This window comes from Rutidosis leptorrhynchoides, unplaced genomic scaffold, assembly GCF_046630445.1.
Source record: "Rutidosis leptorrhynchoides isolate AG116_Rl617_1_P2 unplaced genomic scaffold, CSIRO_AGI_Rlap_v1 contig449, whole genome shotgun sequence".
NCBI lineage: Eukaryota > Viridiplantae > Streptophyta > Magnoliopsida > Asterales > Asteraceae > Rutidosis > Rutidosis leptorrhynchoides.
In genome coordinates, this window is record NW_027266682.1 from 1 (window position 1) to 16,514 (window position 16,514).

The 16,514-nt window shown below is 46.7% G+C and overlaps 2 protein-coding genes and 1 pseudogene across 2 annotated transcripts; 2 read left to right on the forward strand and 1 right to left on the reverse strand.

Moving 5' to 3' along the window:
- The first annotated feature begins 6,275 nt into the window (after positions 1-6,275).
- On the forward strand, positions 6,276-8,585 carry LOC139883773 (uncharacterized; annotated as a pseudogene).
- A 161-nt stretch (positions 8,586-8,746) lies between these two features.
- Positions 8,747-11,038, reverse strand: LOC139883774 (3-oxo-Delta(4,5)-steroid 5-beta-reductase-like). The gene is made up of 6 exons (XM_071867906.1): positions 11,000-11,038; positions 9,772-10,896; positions 9,624-9,674; positions 9,479-9,547; positions 9,123-9,390; positions 8,747-8,967 (listed from the first exon to the last, which is right to left on the reverse strand). The coding sequence occupies exons 1-6, from the start codon at positions 11,036-11,038 to the stop codon at positions 8,747-8,749; spliced, it is 1,773 nt and encodes a 590-aa protein (XP_071724007.1).
- Positions 11,039-12,091: 1,053 nt separating this feature from the next.
- Positions 12,092-16,514, forward strand: LOC139883775 (uncharacterized). Its single transcript, XM_071867907.1, has 10 exons — positions 12,092-12,131; positions 12,297-12,341; positions 13,548-13,580; positions 13,700-13,847; positions 14,064-14,073; positions 14,306-14,413; positions 14,887-15,024; positions 15,223-15,339; positions 15,805-15,906; positions 16,161-16,514. The coding sequence occupies exons 1-10, from the start codon at positions 12,092-12,094 to the stop codon at positions 16,512-16,514; spliced, it is 1,095 nt and encodes a 364-aa protein (XP_071724008.1).

Sequence of the window (16,514 nt, forward strand, 5' to 3'; positions counted from 1 at the left end):
GCCTTCGAGCACCTCGCCGCACACTTGGAGTCGCAAAAGCCTTCAAAACACACAAAGCCGACACGAAGCGTACGTTCAGTGTATCGGAATATCAACAATACCATCTTAAAGAGAATACTGAAACGGCCGCGAGGGATTTGAGTTAAAGAGAGCTTTACTTGAACCAGCCATGGCGGCGTCGAAGAAGGCGGAGCTGAGGAGAAGAGCCACCAGGAGAAAAGTTGCAAAAGCAAACTTCTTCATCTTCTCAAATGTGTTGTTACTATAAAAGTGGCGTGTATCTATGTGCGTGTAAGATCAGAGAGCAACTGGCAAAAGAAAAGAAATAGAAGAGTCTTGTGGTTGATGGGTGCGAGGTGGTAACAGAATGGGAGAAGGGGAGGGTATTTATACAGGGAGAGACGGGGCGTGAAGGGGAATAAAGCCTACAGAGTAACGAAAACGATGCGTTCCATGTCAGCATCATCATTACGAGACACCTAGATAAAAACGTAGTTTATAGACAAGGGGTGGATCCTAGATAAGGTTAATCCTCGTGTGGTATTATACCGGAGCTCTAGATTTGTTTAATGATCTTATCTTGGCGAACAGACTAAGCCTTCATGATAATCTCGCGAGAGATGTTTACTAGGTTGTTTCTGGCGAAGGTGAAAGGCGACACGTGGTTGGATGTGAACGCCAAAAAGCCTGCGCTCCCGGCGTTGGAAATGCTGTTTGCTGAGAAGGTTGTAAAAAGCATTGAATCGAGGAAGAAAGACAGCGAGAGAAATGGGAACGACCTAACTTGTTACTGAATGCACTTCGCGGTCTCGAGAAAATTCTTGAAGGAATGTTTTGACTTTCCAACCACGTGGAGCCTGGTGATACGTCCATCTCAGGGAGTTCTCATCTGTCAAAAAGCCATCGAAGCCATTTCGTAAAAGCTAACGAGCTGGTCATCATCGTCATCATCATCCAGGGAAGGGAACGATTTGAAGGTTACGAGAAGCTTCTCGCCCGTGGTTTACGTAGCTTCTTGCTCTAGTCTATTGTTGCTTTTACCCTAATAATGTACTCTTCTGCTCTTCTTTTTTCCTTTTGTCATGGATTTAAAAAAAGGTTGGTAATGTGAGGGGAAAGAAAAATTAGCGAAGCGTCACCGGATCCCCCCGCGTCCCTATCTTGTTTTGCTTTGAATTATCTTGTAAATGATCACCAAAGTTGACTTTGACTTGTACCAAACTCTAAAATAAAATGGCTTTGGTTTCCTAATATGTACTTACAATATGGCATAAGTCAATAAAACTAATCATTGAAAAGATCACCATGAATTTTTTTTGGGGGAGTTCCTTAACGTGACATATATTGTATTGCTTAGCTTGCATAGAATACGTACGTGATCACCTCTTCTGCGCTAGTAAAGCTCGCATTTCTTAGCTTAAAAGCATATCCCACCCAATTAACACCCATGAAGACAAGAAGAATTGCCAGTTGCTTTTAACGTCGCGAACCGTGTTTAAAGCGCGATCATTGGTGGGATCCTGGAATAGAATACAAAACCAGCGGTCCAGCTGTAGGACCCACCACTTGCTAGCTGGGCTTGACCCCATTCAAGGAAAAAAACGTCATTATTATCAGCAAATTAGGAAAAGTATTTATTCCATGGAGGATAGGGGCAGTTGGAGTGGTGGTGGCGGTATATACTCTCCCTAAAAATTGACTGACTAGGCCAGCTGAGCACTCGTTGTCTTTTGGTAACTTAAGTCGATGGGCGTATGGAACGTGAAGAGGGCCTTGAAGTCTGGCAGGTTGAGATGAAAATGGCAAGCAACTTTAATCAAACCTTTCGCATAGGGTGTGAGAAAATGTGCATGCTCGGCCCCGTCCCCGTCCCCTGCCGATTTTTACTATGCCTATGTCCTGCGACTTCGGTGGACGGTTCTGCCACTTTGAGGAGGAATTGGGTCGGTTCACCTACAGCTGTTGCGAGCCTTTCCTTGGAAAGGAAGATCTCAACTAAGATATGGAATAATATAATGGGTATTCTTACCTCCAAATTCGTGCTCTCTCTCTCTCTCTCTCTCCCCCCCCCCCCCCCCCCATGATGGCCACTAGGTAATACCTGCAACTTTCTTGCGTGCATCCTCTAGGCATCTCTGTGGGCTACTTAGAATTTGGAGAGTTTTGATTTTGACTACCCAAGTTATAAAGAACGATACCTATGGTATGCGATCTGTAAGGGAGAAAAATATTTGAACCAAGAAAACCATCCGTGGAATCACGAGTCTTTCTTTTTTATTCTCACTTTTGTGCGTGCCCGTGTACTTGTTTTGATTTCCCCTCCGCGGGGGGGGGGGGGGGGGAGGGGATGGGATGGGTTAGGCCAAGCCCATGATTGGCAGCCCTATCTAAGTCCAAAAGTACAATGTATCGCTCTTGTTTATGATGGGCTTGACACGATATCCCCGCTTCGTATATCCCACATAGCTCTAGCAAACATAATCTGCAAGCATTTTATCATGAATCAGAATAATCAACTTCCTCTAGGAAACATGTTTTGTTGTAATATTTGAAAAAAAAAATATCGAGATTGAATGTTGCTTTTGAGTTTGTTTTACAACATTCGAACATTAAACATGTGTATCTCTAAATAAATCTAGTGAGGGCATCCGAGGCTCATGCTCATGTTTAGTCTTAGATGGATTTTACCGCTTGAGGCCTTCTTAGGCCCTTGCAGCCATTGCCTAAGGCCAGTGACACAAGCGGAAGGAAAGAAAAAAAGAGAAAAGGAAAAAAAATTATCAAATCTGTTTATGGTAGTATCGATCATGTCAAGTAAGATGACCAAGAGTGATTAAACCGCAATGTTAGCAATTTTCCCCAAAATTAACTGGAATGACTAAATTGAAAAAACACTCAAAAGATTTAAGATTAAATTGGCATAACTAAAAGGTTAAAAACTAAATTGACTAGCTTATAATAAATCTAGGACTTTTTAGATAATTTTTCATTTTTGTATCAAAGGGAAAAAAATAAGTTTATATCCATCGTAGAGTTTGGGCAATGTATTTATACTTATTTAAACATCTATCCACCGTGATTTCACTTGAATAGTTTGATCTTTTCACATTTTTCTTCAAAATTGCATATTGGGGGCCAAAGCTCGGGAAAATTGTCAAAAAGTCCTAAACCTATTGCACTTTTGTCAATTCAGTCATAAACATTTTAACTTTGCCAATTCAATCCTAAACCTTTTCACTTTTTGTCGATTCAGTCCATCGAAAATGCTAACATGGACACCAGCGATGTCACGTAGGGCTACCGATGCTGACATTGACACTTTTTAATAATATTTTATTTTATTTTATTTTATTTTTTCCCTTTGTTTCCCTTTTTTCCCTTTTTTTTCTTTTCTTTTTGGTTTTTGTTTTCCTTTTCTAGTGGCCGACCATCGGCCATAGGTGACGACCGACTACTAGCCATAGCCAGCCGGCTGGCCTCGCCCACCACAGGCGAGGCCCGGTCAAGCGAGGAGGAGCTCCAGCAAGGGGAGCCCTCACCCAAGCGTGGCCCGGTAAAGGTTGCCTAGGCGAGGCTGACCCTCGCCGAGCGTCGGCCGAGTGACAGTGACGCCAAGCAAGGCCGCCCTGGCCTGGGTGAGGGCTGGCCTTGCCAAATCTAGCGAGGGGAGCCCTCGCCGGGGCTCGCCCTCGCCCTTGGCCGACCAATGCCACCCACCTCGATGAAATCACCTCTCTCTCCTCCAGCGTCGGCGCCGCCGCCGCCGCCATCGTCTTCGTCTTCTCCACTAAGGAAACACGCCTCTCGCCTTACCTCTTCGCCCTGCTGTCGTTCATCATCTTTGTCTCTATCCTCTACGGCGAGGACCTGGCCTGCATCTTCAACTAACAGCTCCAAGTCCACCCGAGCTCGACCAAGGGCGAGGGCCGGCCTCACCAAATCTAGTCTAGGCGAGGGTGAGCCCCGGCGAGGCCGGCCCTCACCTAGGCAACCCTTGCCGGATCGTACCTGGGCGAGGGCTCCCCTCGCCGGAGCTCCTCCTTGCCTGGCCGGGCCTCGACTATGGCGAGCGAGGCTAGCCGGCTGGCTATGGTCAATGGCCAGCCGTCGCCTGTGGCCGGCCACCGGCCACCGGAAAAGGCAAAAGAAAAGAAAAAAAAAGGGAAAAAAAAGTAATAAAAATTCAAAAAAATATTAAAATATTATTAAAAATTGTCCACGTCAGCGTCGGTAATCTTACGTGGTACCGCCAGTGTCCATATCAGCATTTTCCGGCCAAAATTGATCAGATGGATTGAATCGGCAAGAAATGAAAAAGTTTAGGATTGAATTGACAAAGTTAAAAGGTTTAGGATTGAATTGACAAAAGTGTAATAGATTTAAGACTTTTTGAACAATTTTCCCACCAAAGCTCTAGTTACACCTTCTTTTCACTTCCAAACTCACATGACAAACCATTGGGATTCGCTCTAGTGGCCACCCTTTCAACATGGAAGGGGGAGGTGAGGGGTTCAAATCACCACCTTCTCAGGAAGGTGGGGTGGGGACACGGTAAGTTTTATGAGTGGGTTTCGACTCCCACGCCCTGCGAGAGGCAAGGCAAAAGTCTAAGAGTGAATATAGAGTAAGACTGACAAAAAAGAAAAAACTCACATGAAATTATTTCAAAGGAAATTTTCGAGAAAAATTTTGATCCACTGGATATGAGATAAATATGCAATTGATGTTAACTGCTCTTTGCATGGTAGAAGTAGAGCAACAAGAAGTTCCCCTTGACTTTTCGTTTTTGTGTTTATCTTTAGTTATTATGTAATTGTTTAATGTTCAACCATACCTCTAGCGAGAAACTTTTTAAGTATCTTGGTCGATTTTTTTTTTCCCTCATTTTGGAGGAAAAAGACAAGGTTGCTTTTTCGACCGAAAAGAAACAGAGAAGGAAACATTACAAAGTAGATTTAAATAAAAAAATGGTCGCTTATGATTCAGGAATGAGAGAAAAAAAGTCATTGAAAAGGAAAAACGTGGGGAAAAAAAAGCAAAACTTGTCAAGTTCTTTTCTTCTTCTTCTTTTTTTAATGTAGCACTAAACCTTATCTTTTTACTCTTCAGATTTATCTTGAGGGTCAAGTTAAAACCCAATGGGAATGCCCGATCTGTTCCGCTTCTCTTTACGTTACGCGTCGAATTGTTTAATCATGCATTTCATTAAGTGTCAAAAGGGGTCGTATCGCAAGGAGAGCGTCATGATAAGATGAAGATGCCAATGTTTGTTCTCCATTAATGTCAATGAATGCAATCCCCCAGCAACAATCGATGACACCCCGATTTTCTCTGCCGCGTGCTCCCTCGCCCTCGTTCGCATGCTGATCCTTTACCCATGAATCCCATCATTTCATCTCCGCCCCCTCCCCAGCATGGAGCCTATCTCTCCTGTCACAATGATTATTGCTTAAATAAAATATTATCATTTCAGACTCTTAGCATACCGTCTACTTTTGCAATAATATGTCCTCATAAATCTCGAAACCTCTTGAAATTTGCTCAAAACACGTCCTTTTTTTGGTTCAAGATTCGAACTTGAATAATCTCATCTAAGTATTCCTTTTCAGCTAATACCTAAAACTCACAGATAGTGAAATCATCAAAGCCCAAATGGCTCCGATGTGGAGTAATCGAGTAATTAAAGAAATCATGCGAGCATAGCCACCATTACAATAGTAATTTATGCATTGCACTCGAGGCATACCCGGTGCATACCCGGTGCATATCAGTGGATTACCCGGACACCACAAAAAATCCACGTAATTCGACGGATCAACCGCATTAAAATTTGCCGCTCCAACTACAGGCGATAATCCTGTTCAAAAAAAAAAAAAAAACTACAGGCGATAATGACTCCAAGCTAAATTTTGCTTAATAAGGAGAAAATGCACCTCGTATAAAATAACTGGGGGAAAAGAAAAATAACTGGGGGCCCCCACGAAACGATATTTAAATTCGAGAAATGAAAAGACTGTGGGCTGTTTTTTTTTTTTTTTTTTGGGTGGCAGGGACCGAAAAACTATGATTGGTCCGTGCAGGTGTGTGTCGAAAGGCAGAAATATGTCCGTTTGCCAGGTCTCTGTTTCTTTGCTTATCTTCCTCGCTTCCGCTCTCCTCTTCCCGGCGCCGGCCTCCGCAAAGACACCGACTTCCTCCTCCTGAACCGAAGCGACTTCCCTCCGTCGCTACTTCCGACAGAACTGAGTCTTGGGTCGGCGGCAGTTCGGCGAGAAATGGAGAGAAGGGCCGGGTTCTTCTCGTCCCTCAAGAGCGAGGTGGTGCGAGGCCTGTCGCCGGCGAGGTCGCGGCCGAGGGCCAAGAGCCTGTCGCCGCCGCCTGCGGGGAGGGCCGGGAGCGAGTCGCCCAAGTCGCGCTCCCCGTCCCACCGGGGCAGGAGGAGCCGCCGCGCGAGGCGGCGCCCCGAGGCGTGGGTCGCGAGGCACGCTGAGGCCCTGTCGCCCTTGGAGGAAGGGCCCGACCCGGACGGGGCGGAGGGTCTGGGTGCGAGGATGGAAGGGCGGTGGGGGCCAGTGGATGAAGGGCCAGCGTCAGCACTCCGTGTCTTCGTCGTCGTCGTCGTCGTCTTCCGGCGGGCGCGATAAGGGGTCGCATCTGAGGTTGTTGCTCGGGGTGCTGGGCGCGCCGCTCGCGCCGGTGCACGTGAACGCCGGCGAGCCCCTGCCTTACCTAAGCGTCAAAGACACCCCCATTGTTAGTCCCTCTCTTTCTCTCATCATGGTACTGAGATGTACAATTTTTTTGGTTGTTTTATTGCTGCTCCTCGTTTGTCTTGCTCTCTTCCTGTTGTGTCCTGTCCAAGTTGTAAGTTTTGTCTTGAAGTGGCTACGCACCTGGCGATACTCGTTGCAGGTGGTGGACTGGAGGATTGGGTTGTTTAAAATACGTTTATGCTCGTGACTTGGTACTTCGTCTTTAGGTTCATAGCTGTAAAGTTCTTTTTTTTTTTCTTTTGTTGGATATTGGACTTTTTTTATCCAATTTGGACTGAGAAGCTCTGGTCTGGCTTAATGTGGTCGATGTTCAGAAGCTCCATTAGCATAGTTCTGTTGCATGTTTTCACTGTAGGTTTGACAAACACAGTGAATACGTCTCCGGAAAGTGAGCAAGACTTCTGAAATTATTTGATGGAAGTTCTCTGAAACCAAGTGGTACCATGGAATTTATTTCTGGAACCGACTAATATAAACTCTGGCTATCATTTGGCTCAAGTCTTGGCTGCATTAGAAAGGAGAGCCTCTAAATGTGGTTGTTGCTTGCGGTAAATTTGGCAGGAAACTTCATCTGCTCACTACATACTGCAGCAGTATGCAGCAGCATCAGGGGCACAGAAGCTTCACTCTGCCATTAATAATGCTTATGCCATGGGGAAAATTGAGGATGATAGCTTCCGAGTTTGAAACAGCGAACAAGGGTGCGAGGAGCAAGAATTCCTGTAAAGCTGCAGAGTCGGGTCGGTTTGTACTTTGGCAAATGAACCCAGACATGTGGTATGTGGAGCTTGCTCTTGGTGGTAGCAAAGTTCATGCCGGCTGCAATGGGAAGCTTGTGTGGAGGCACACCCCTTGGCTCGGTCCACATGCTGCAAAAGGGCCTGTTAGACCGTTACGACGGGCACTTCAGGTGAAATTCCATTACCGACTGGCATCTTATGATCTTTTTAAAGTATGTTGGTTGGACTGTTGCTGAGCCATCATCTTTAAGTTTGTACGTTGAAGATTCATCTAGTATGAATTGGCTTATCCTTCTTTGCATGTGGCTCACAAATTTACTGAGTCCGTAATATAGAATTTGATCCCTAGTTGAGAGGTGCACAGGGGAGCTGGAAGATAAGAAACCGAGACTTAAGCACAAGTAAATGTACATATATACTCTAGCAAATTTTATCATTGACTTTTGAAGGCTTTAACAGTACTTTGCTATCTTCTTCTTCCAGGGCCTTGACCCAAAAACCACAGCAAGCATGTTTGCGCACGCAAGATGCGTAGGGGAGAAGAAAATTAACGGAGAAGATTGTTTTGTCCTCAAGCTTTGTGCAGATCCAACTACTCTAAAGGCCAGGTGTGAGGGGCCAACCGAGATTATACGGCATGTTCTCTTTGGCTATTTCAGCCAGAAAACCGGGCTCCTTGTTCACTTGGAAGACTCGCACTTAACCCGTATACAAAACAATGGAGGTGATCCAGTGTATTGGGAGACCACAATCAACTCGTTTCTTGATGACTACAGGCCTGTCGAGGGGATCATGATTGCGCATTCTGGGCGTTCGGTGGCAACACTTTTCAGGTTTGGAGAAACAGCGAGAAGCCAAACTAAGACAGACTCGGATGGAGGAAGCTTGGACGATTGAGGAGGTGGCTTTCAACGTTCCAGGCCTGTCTGTCGACTGCTTCATCCCCCCTGCCGAGTTGAGATTCGCTTCTCTTGACAAAACATGCGAATTACCTCGTGTTCCTTGGGTGAGGAACGTCGTGCCTGCTGCTCGTGCCAGGGTTGCCGCCCCAGAGAAATCCAGTGAGCTGTGAGGGTCAGGCCCGAGAGAAACACTTTGTAGGAAGGAGAGTAATTGATGGCAGCGCTCAGAGCTGATTATAGTCATGTACGTAAGATTCTGGTAATTGCTGACAAATTTAGAAGGTGAGGCATATGGGAGTTTGGTCATTATTAGTATGTACTCTAGTTTCCTTCAACTGTAAATAGAAGGGTAGTTCATAGCTTTTCCGGAGGACCCCAGGCTTCTTAAACTGGAATATTTTCCTACATTATTGGAGTAAGCAAGTTGCCAGCTTTGACCGACCAAAAAAAAAGTTGCCAGCTTTGATGTTGTGCTACATATCATCGAATCTAGGCACTCACAACTGTGAAAACTGATTCTTGCGAATGGCAATGGCGTGAGTACCTGAAGATCTACATCAACGTATTAATTGCTTTGATTATAAAAAGTGCACATCCCAACTTCTGATGGATCTCCATTTGGCAATCTGGGTCTTTGCTTGCTGTTAGGTTCTGGCTAAATGACTAGTTCTAGGAAATCTTAGATAAGATTTTTGCGCCAATCATACGTATCAGATCAAAGGAGATGGTTACTGCAGTGGAGTTAATCGGCGCCACCAGATCACAACATCTCATCGAGCTAGTTACATGTCTAGCACTTGACAGAGTCTTCGTTTTAAGTGTCTGAGAAGATATTGTCCCATCGTGACATTGCCAATGCTTGGTAGCATTTGCATAGAGGAATGCACTCACTGTCATGCCAAACGCTTGTTTTGGCGATGAACGCCGCGATAAATGCCTACATCCTCCAGAAAACCTCCTTGAGAAACTTCCTCCCTTTATCAACCAGATAAGAGGAAATTCAACTCACAAGATAACCTTCTTCTAGTTCTAGCAAGGAACAGCTTTTAGCCAAAATAAGCACAGCAGATAGCGCAGGGCGCCATTTGACCCCGAGCCTGAATGAGTTCGAGATCAAGCCTTGGCTCAGAATCTGTGCAGAAACACCACAACATCGAGAACAAAGTCAATACAGGAAAATGCATAGCTTCAGCTTCAATTTATTAGACCTTACTTCGGAACATCGTCTGACCCCGGCACAGTCTGTCCACAGATACAATCTTCAATAAGAGTACCCAAAAAAACAAGGAACAAATCAGGAATTCACTTCACTACAACACAAACGTTATCGATATCATCACTTCAATTTCCGGGCACGATCTTGTAACCCTTCACCTTGTCGATCCAGGACAGGAAGGAGTTCTTGGAGTTCCTGAACCCGAGGAAGCCGTGCTCCTTACTCTTGTTCATGCTGTCCAGCAACGCCGGCCCGTCGAACATCAAGTCTACGAACCACCACAGCCCGACCTCCTCCAGCTTGGTCTCCTGCAGTTGGTTCTCCCTCACGATCTCCTCCCACACCTTCTCCTTCCCCTTCATCGCCTCCGTCAGCCGAAGCCGCGGCCCGCCCTCGTCGAACCCGTACTCCTCGATCCCGAACTGCTCCGCCAGCACCTTCCAGAAGTGCTTCCACTTGAACACGTCGCCGTTGCTGCAGTTGAAGGCCTCGTTCCGGGCGTAGGGGTCGACCGCCGCCCAGATATGCTGCTCGGCGATGAGGTCGGCGTCGCCCGCGGTGGAGTAGCAGTCCCAGGCCTCCTTGGTCCCCGGGAACATGAGCGGGACGCCCTCGTGCTTGCAGATGGTGGCGTAGGCGCAGAGGGAGCCGACGAGGTTCATGAGGCTGTAGGGGGAGAAGCCGAAGATGACGGGAGGGCGGTGGACGGACCAGGAGACGTCGTCCTTCTTCGCTGTCTCCTCGAAGAGAATGTCCTCCAGAGTGTAATAGAAGTTTGGGGCGTCGAGCCGGGGGAGATCCTCCGTGAACGGCGGGTCGTGCGGGGTGACCTTGCCGTAGGCCTCGAAGGGGCCGAGGTAGTGCTTGGTCCCCGTCTGGAGGCAGACGTGGCGGAGGTTGGGGGCGTTGGGGACGAGCGCCTGGAGGGCGTTCCGGAACATGGCGCCGTTGACGCGGCAGTTCTCCACCTCCGACGAGAGGTTAGCCCAGGTGACGTAGAACACGTGGGTGACGTCGGTGAGGGGGGAGAGCTTGGCCTGGGCGTCCGCCTCGTCGGCGAGGTCGCACTGGATGTACTCGATGGGGTGGTCAGCGTTCCACGCCGGGCGGGGGCGGCGGGCCACGCCGTAGACCTTCCAGGGCCCGCCGGGGGTGTCGGCGAGCGGCAGGATCTCGGCCAGGCTGTTGCCCACGATCCCGGTGACCCCCAGGATCAGCCCCACGCTCTGGAAGCCCTTGGGCGCCTCCTCCTCATCGATCCTCTTCTGCAGAAAACCCAACAACAAGATCACAAGACGAGGTCAAAACTCGATCGAATTCGCAAATTCAGGCCCCGTGAACATCGTTCCGGAAGGAGAAAGATCTCACCTTTGCGGCGCCAATAGCTCCGGCCCACCACCAGCTCATCTTGGCTCCCTTCTTCGGGCAGATTGATTCGCTAGAGAGAGAGGGAGAGGGGTGGAATGACCGGTTATTCTGGGGAAGAAGATTGAGAGACGTAAGGGGGGCAAAGGGCCAGTAGATAAAGAACGGAAGCTACCAGTCGGTCTCGACCCGATCCAAAATGGTGTCGACACGATGCGTGTCGGACTCGAGCGGGCTTATTATATTCATCCGTTTTCTTTTGCGTGCGTGAATTTTGGGGTCCCTTCCTTCGACACGAGTTTTCAACGCGACCGTTTGCACCCGCGGCGAAATCGAAACCGAGGGGTGGGTCGGTCCGGACCTATCCTGAAATTCATTGTTTCTTTTGGCTGGGTCTGATTCCGTGATCAAGCATATCTCGAGCCAGCCAACATGAGGATGTCGTCGCTATCTTGCTTTGTCAGCTGAAGGCCTAAATAAAGTTTTAAGGCAAATCGCAAGTTTCGTTGGCGGACTTGTCAAATCTCTCTAGCGATATCCTCTCCACCTCGAGTCCACACTCCCCTTCTCCTCCTCCCCCTCTCTATCTGTATCGGGACGTGTTTAGCATGTCGTGGGGGTCAAGTTTGCCCCTTTCTGCACCCTTTCGGCATTGATTGGCCGATCCATGATTGCCGATCAAATGGGTCCTTATCCTTCTCGACCTTTCTGGCTGGAGGAATCGTTCTAAACGTGGATGAATAAGCAGCACCTGCTCCTCCCGATGGTTTTTGTTGGTGAGAAATCGTGTGTGTCGATGACGGGAGCGGGGGGACCTCGCTGCTTTGATTAGATTTTGAATATTCAGGGACGGTTTGGCTGGATTTGCCCCTTTTGTATGACTAACTGAAGTTGACATGGAATAGGTTGTGTGGTTCCTCTGTTCGCGTTTCGACTTTGCTGTCGGCCCAATGTTTTTGCGCGAGTTCTAGGCCCATGAGCCCACGGCGTGCGAGATGGTAACCGCAAACCCCACCACCACCACCGCGTCGGCGGTGGCGCTCTGATCCCAGCTCGCGTCGTAGCTTTTCTTAGACAGCGTTGGAACGAGCAGCGATGGTGCTCACGAACTTCAATGGAGTTGGGGTCGGATTCGGTACGTGGAACTGTAGATTTTCCCGCATCTTTGTTTTCCGCCCTCTGCTTCCGTGAAAGCTTCTCTTTTTATTAGATGGGCAGAAGCGATCGTCTATCTGATAGACGAATGGCTTTCGTGTTGCTTAGGTGTATGATTTTTTGTGGGTTTCTTTTTTCCTCTCAGGGTTCGGAGTCGGGTGCGGGTTCGGCGTCGGATGGGGTTTTGGAGGTCTGCTTCTGAAGTTGATTTTTGATGCAATTCAGTTCTTTGATTGTGCTATTGATCATGTGGGTTACACCCAGGAAATGTGGGTTTTTCTCTGTAGACAATTTGAATGCCTTAGCTTGTAAAAAATTTTGGGTTACTTTTGTTTTTGATTGATTGCTTGCCGTGTAGCTATTGCATCGCTATCAGCTTTCTTTCGAAGATGATACTCTTCGATTTGTTTTTGTTCGGCATGGTGGGGTTGCAATGCTAGCAATCTCACGTATGCCAGGAGGCGAAGTCATCGAGCTGGCAACTAGTTCCAGAAGAGACTGAACACCTCCTGTGGCCTCCACAGGACATGATGATGAAGAAGCTTCCACTACTAATCTCTGGAGCATGTCTTGCTTCCATTTTGATCTTTCTGCTTTGATTTCTGTTGTTATGTGTTCACGCTTTATGATCAGCACAGCTCGAGGGAAGCAATTGTGAATGTGAAAAATGACGGAAAACATAAGCTATAAAGTTTATATCTTGCACATGGCAATTATGTCCTTTTCATCCATAATAAATGGAGAAAAATGATGTGGTGTCAGCTTACTGTATGTTGAATTGTCTACTCTAAATCTCATGTTCTGCGGTTTATTTGTCTGAAAAAATCAAGTTAAGCTCAGGTAGATCACAACCAAATTAACTGGACCTTATCATCAACTGCTGTCTCATGTGGATACAGCACTTGAACTTCTCTCTTAGAGAGCACTCTCATATGGCAATGCTTTATCTGGCTTCAAATAACCATATCAACAATTCAGTTCTCTCATTTGCTGGTGAATCAACTCTCGTGGATTGTGATTTGCCTATTAGGAAGAATAAGTAAAGAAATGCGTGGTTATAAGTTAGAGTTGAAAAACTCTAGTATAATGCAAGCAAGGGCTTTCTTTCTGCTATATCATGCCTAACACTAAAGTTTTTCATTGTTCTGTTTGGGAATTGTGGACCTTCTATTTTCGAGTTCTGTTTCATTGGAGATGCTTAGCAATATCTGCCATGCTTTGCTTTTATAGGTTTTGTGCTGAAATCCACTTAGAGCACATGACATGAATTGCTGATATATCTTAGAGACGGGGGTGTCTGAGCTTCCATTTCAGATATGATGTAGGTGTGCAAATGATAGTTGTTTAGGTGCGATGAAGACATTCCTTACATTGTTATATACATTGTTTGATGCAGGCATGCCGTTAAACTTCCTGGGCCTTGGTGCAGGTAAATTTTAGGAAAACTTACAAGTAGTATTATGCTTTTAATCAATTGTTCACAGGTTGAAAATGTTGGCTATTGTCAAGCTAATTACGTTGGCCTTTTATTCGCATGCCCGTTCAAAGGTGGAGGCTGTGGAGTCGGATTAGGCCTTGGATGGGGATTTGGCACTGCCTTTGGAAGTCAGTATCGGTCATCCACATTAACATTCCAAGGCATAGAATTCTCAGGCAAGGATCAAGTTGCCAAAAAGGAGTCCAAAGATTTAACCAAGTAGTTGTGAGAGTTCATGCTTTGGAGTACTTGCTGTTTCTGCGTATTTCACATGCTCTGCAAAATCCCATTGTATGTGCTCTTTACCCTAGTACAGGACACTATTTCGTATGAATCTGGGAAGTTTGTGCAACGGAAAGAGCTTTTGGATTCTCCATTTTAATCATACAAAAGGCCAATAACTCCTTTTTTGTGTGGTCTTCATTTCTAATCCAGGAAGCTCATTGTAAGTGAGAAAATGTATACATTGTAGGGATGCTTTTGCATGGTCTCAGTGAACTGAAAAGCATCTTTGCGAGATGTCGAATTATTGGAAACTTGTTGTACTACAACCTCCCACTTAGCATCAGTGAATGGACTTTATCCCCATCGAGAGATTGTTTTTCCCCATCCTCACCCTGATAAAGGTTAGGCAGTGCAGTAGATGGTTAATTAGTAAAAAGTGCCTAACTCAACAGATGGAAGAGCCCTTCTTTCATGATAAGAGATTCTGGCAGAAAATCAAGAAGCATTCTAGTGCTGGATGTGCTTGTCCTGGAATTCTCTGGAAGAAGTGTCGGCGAAAGGCAAGTGCACGTCATTTTTTAGTTCATCCTCTCAGTCCGATCAGGGAATAGCAAATGCATTCTTGGCTACGCTGCAATAGAAACGTTATATCTTGATGAAAGCGCTGCGAAGCACAGCCTGTTATACTTTCTCTCCTGGTTGATTGTTTGCGATTATTGCAGTCGAATTCTTAGCTGGGGAAATTCTTCTTACTGTCCAAAGTGAAGCGGTCCTCTTAACCTCTCTGCTGAGTCGTTAAGTTACGTTAGTGTCAGACTGTTCTACTACTGTGTATGTGCGCAACTTGTTGTCTGGTAAGCGCTCAAACCCAAGTATTCATAGATTGCATTCGCGAAATCACAAAGGTAATGGATATATCCACTTCGCGTGATGTATAGGAGGCACCCGATGGTTGCATAGAACTGCTATTGAAGCACAACCGCGGTTCGTGGGTTTTCATCACGTTAAGTTCACTTATATATCTGTGGAAAAGAAACCTAAACATGAGGACAAAGGTCCCCAGGACAGAGGAGCTTTGTGCTCGGAGAGACCGATTGTGGTTGTTGTGTTGGTTGTGGGGTCTCTACTGCCGTTACAATCGACTGGGAAATATCGACACGAGATCGTCGCAGTTAAGGGAGCAGATACGCGTTTATTACCCCTGCTAAAAATGTCGGGAACGATAGTAGCTTCTATATCCGAAGATCGGCTATAAAAGACTGCGAATCATTCCTTGTGTTTCAGTGTCTGGATTCACCGCACACAAAGAGAACTGGGCTAAAGCAGGTTCGATGTACTGTGGCAAAATCTTTGTTCATACGTTGTTCAGATTTTTAGCCGTTCTTCTGAAATATATCTTGCTTCTTCGATGACTCGTCAAGCTATGGTTCTGTCTGCAAAATTTTTCATCGGCTTTGATCACTCTCGACACTCGAGCTCGTTGCAGGTTATGATCAATAGCGGACCGCCGTGTTAAATTGCGTTTGCTTTGTTTTCCCATATTTTTGCTGCAAACCGTTCATACTTCTGCACTTCACCAACGTGCTTTCTGTTTCATTAGTTTATTTACCACTAGGAGAGTAATGGGTGATTAAAATATCATTAAGGTAGTCCCTAGATAATTGTTCTTTCATGATCGCGTATTCCTCGCCAGTATAGGCAGCCGTGTCATCCGTTCATTAGGAAGACGTCATGTCAATCTGTGGGAGTGTCGCCTGGGAAAATAGCTACCTGCTAGGGAGATGATCCACGATGATTTCCGACAGTTTGGTCATAGAAAGCGAGGCAACTACTTCTTCTCAGCGAACATTCACGTGCCAACTACCCTCCCACGAAAGTCTTACAAATTACCTTGAGCCTCGTCCTTTGAGCGCAGTACATCTTTGCTCTGAACTCCCATCTTTCTCTGCAGGACCTGGAGTTACAGGAGATGGCGGAGAAAAAAGTCTTCACCCTCAAGCAAGTCGCCCAGCACAAGTCCAGGAAGGATTGCTGGCTCGTCATCAACGGCCGGGTAATTCCTGTCGTAATTCGTCATATCTCATCCATCGAGTTCCTCCACCACGACCAATGTCTCTATGAATGGATTTTGGAAAAAAAGGAAAAAAAGAAAAACTTTGTAGAACAGCTCTGGACATAGAGCCACGGACAGGGTTTAGGTCGAAAGAGCTTCGGAATCTTTTTACCAAGCACCAAAGTTTCGGGTTTGCTGTTCGAAATTTTCGCAGACTCATCCTGTATCAATCCCATGTGTTCATCTTTCAACAGGTGCTTAATGTGACGAGCTTTCTGGAGGAACATCCAGGAGGAGAGGAGGTGCTGTTGGAGTTGGCAGGGCAAGATGCGAGCAAGGCTTTCGCGGACATCGGCCACAGCAAAGCGGCGCAGGGCATGCTCCTGAAGTACCAGGTGGGTGTCCTGGAAGGCCACACCGTCCAGGACCAGGATGCCGACAAGTCTGCTGCCCTGAGAGACGCCAAGAAGGAGGGCATGAGCGCTTTCGTCGTGAAGGATGGCCCGACTCAAAAGTACGCCGCCCTCGCCGAGTTCGTCGTCCCTCTCCTGGTCGCCGGATCCTACTTCGCCTACAGATACGTCACCGTCGTCGCGAGCAACGCGTGA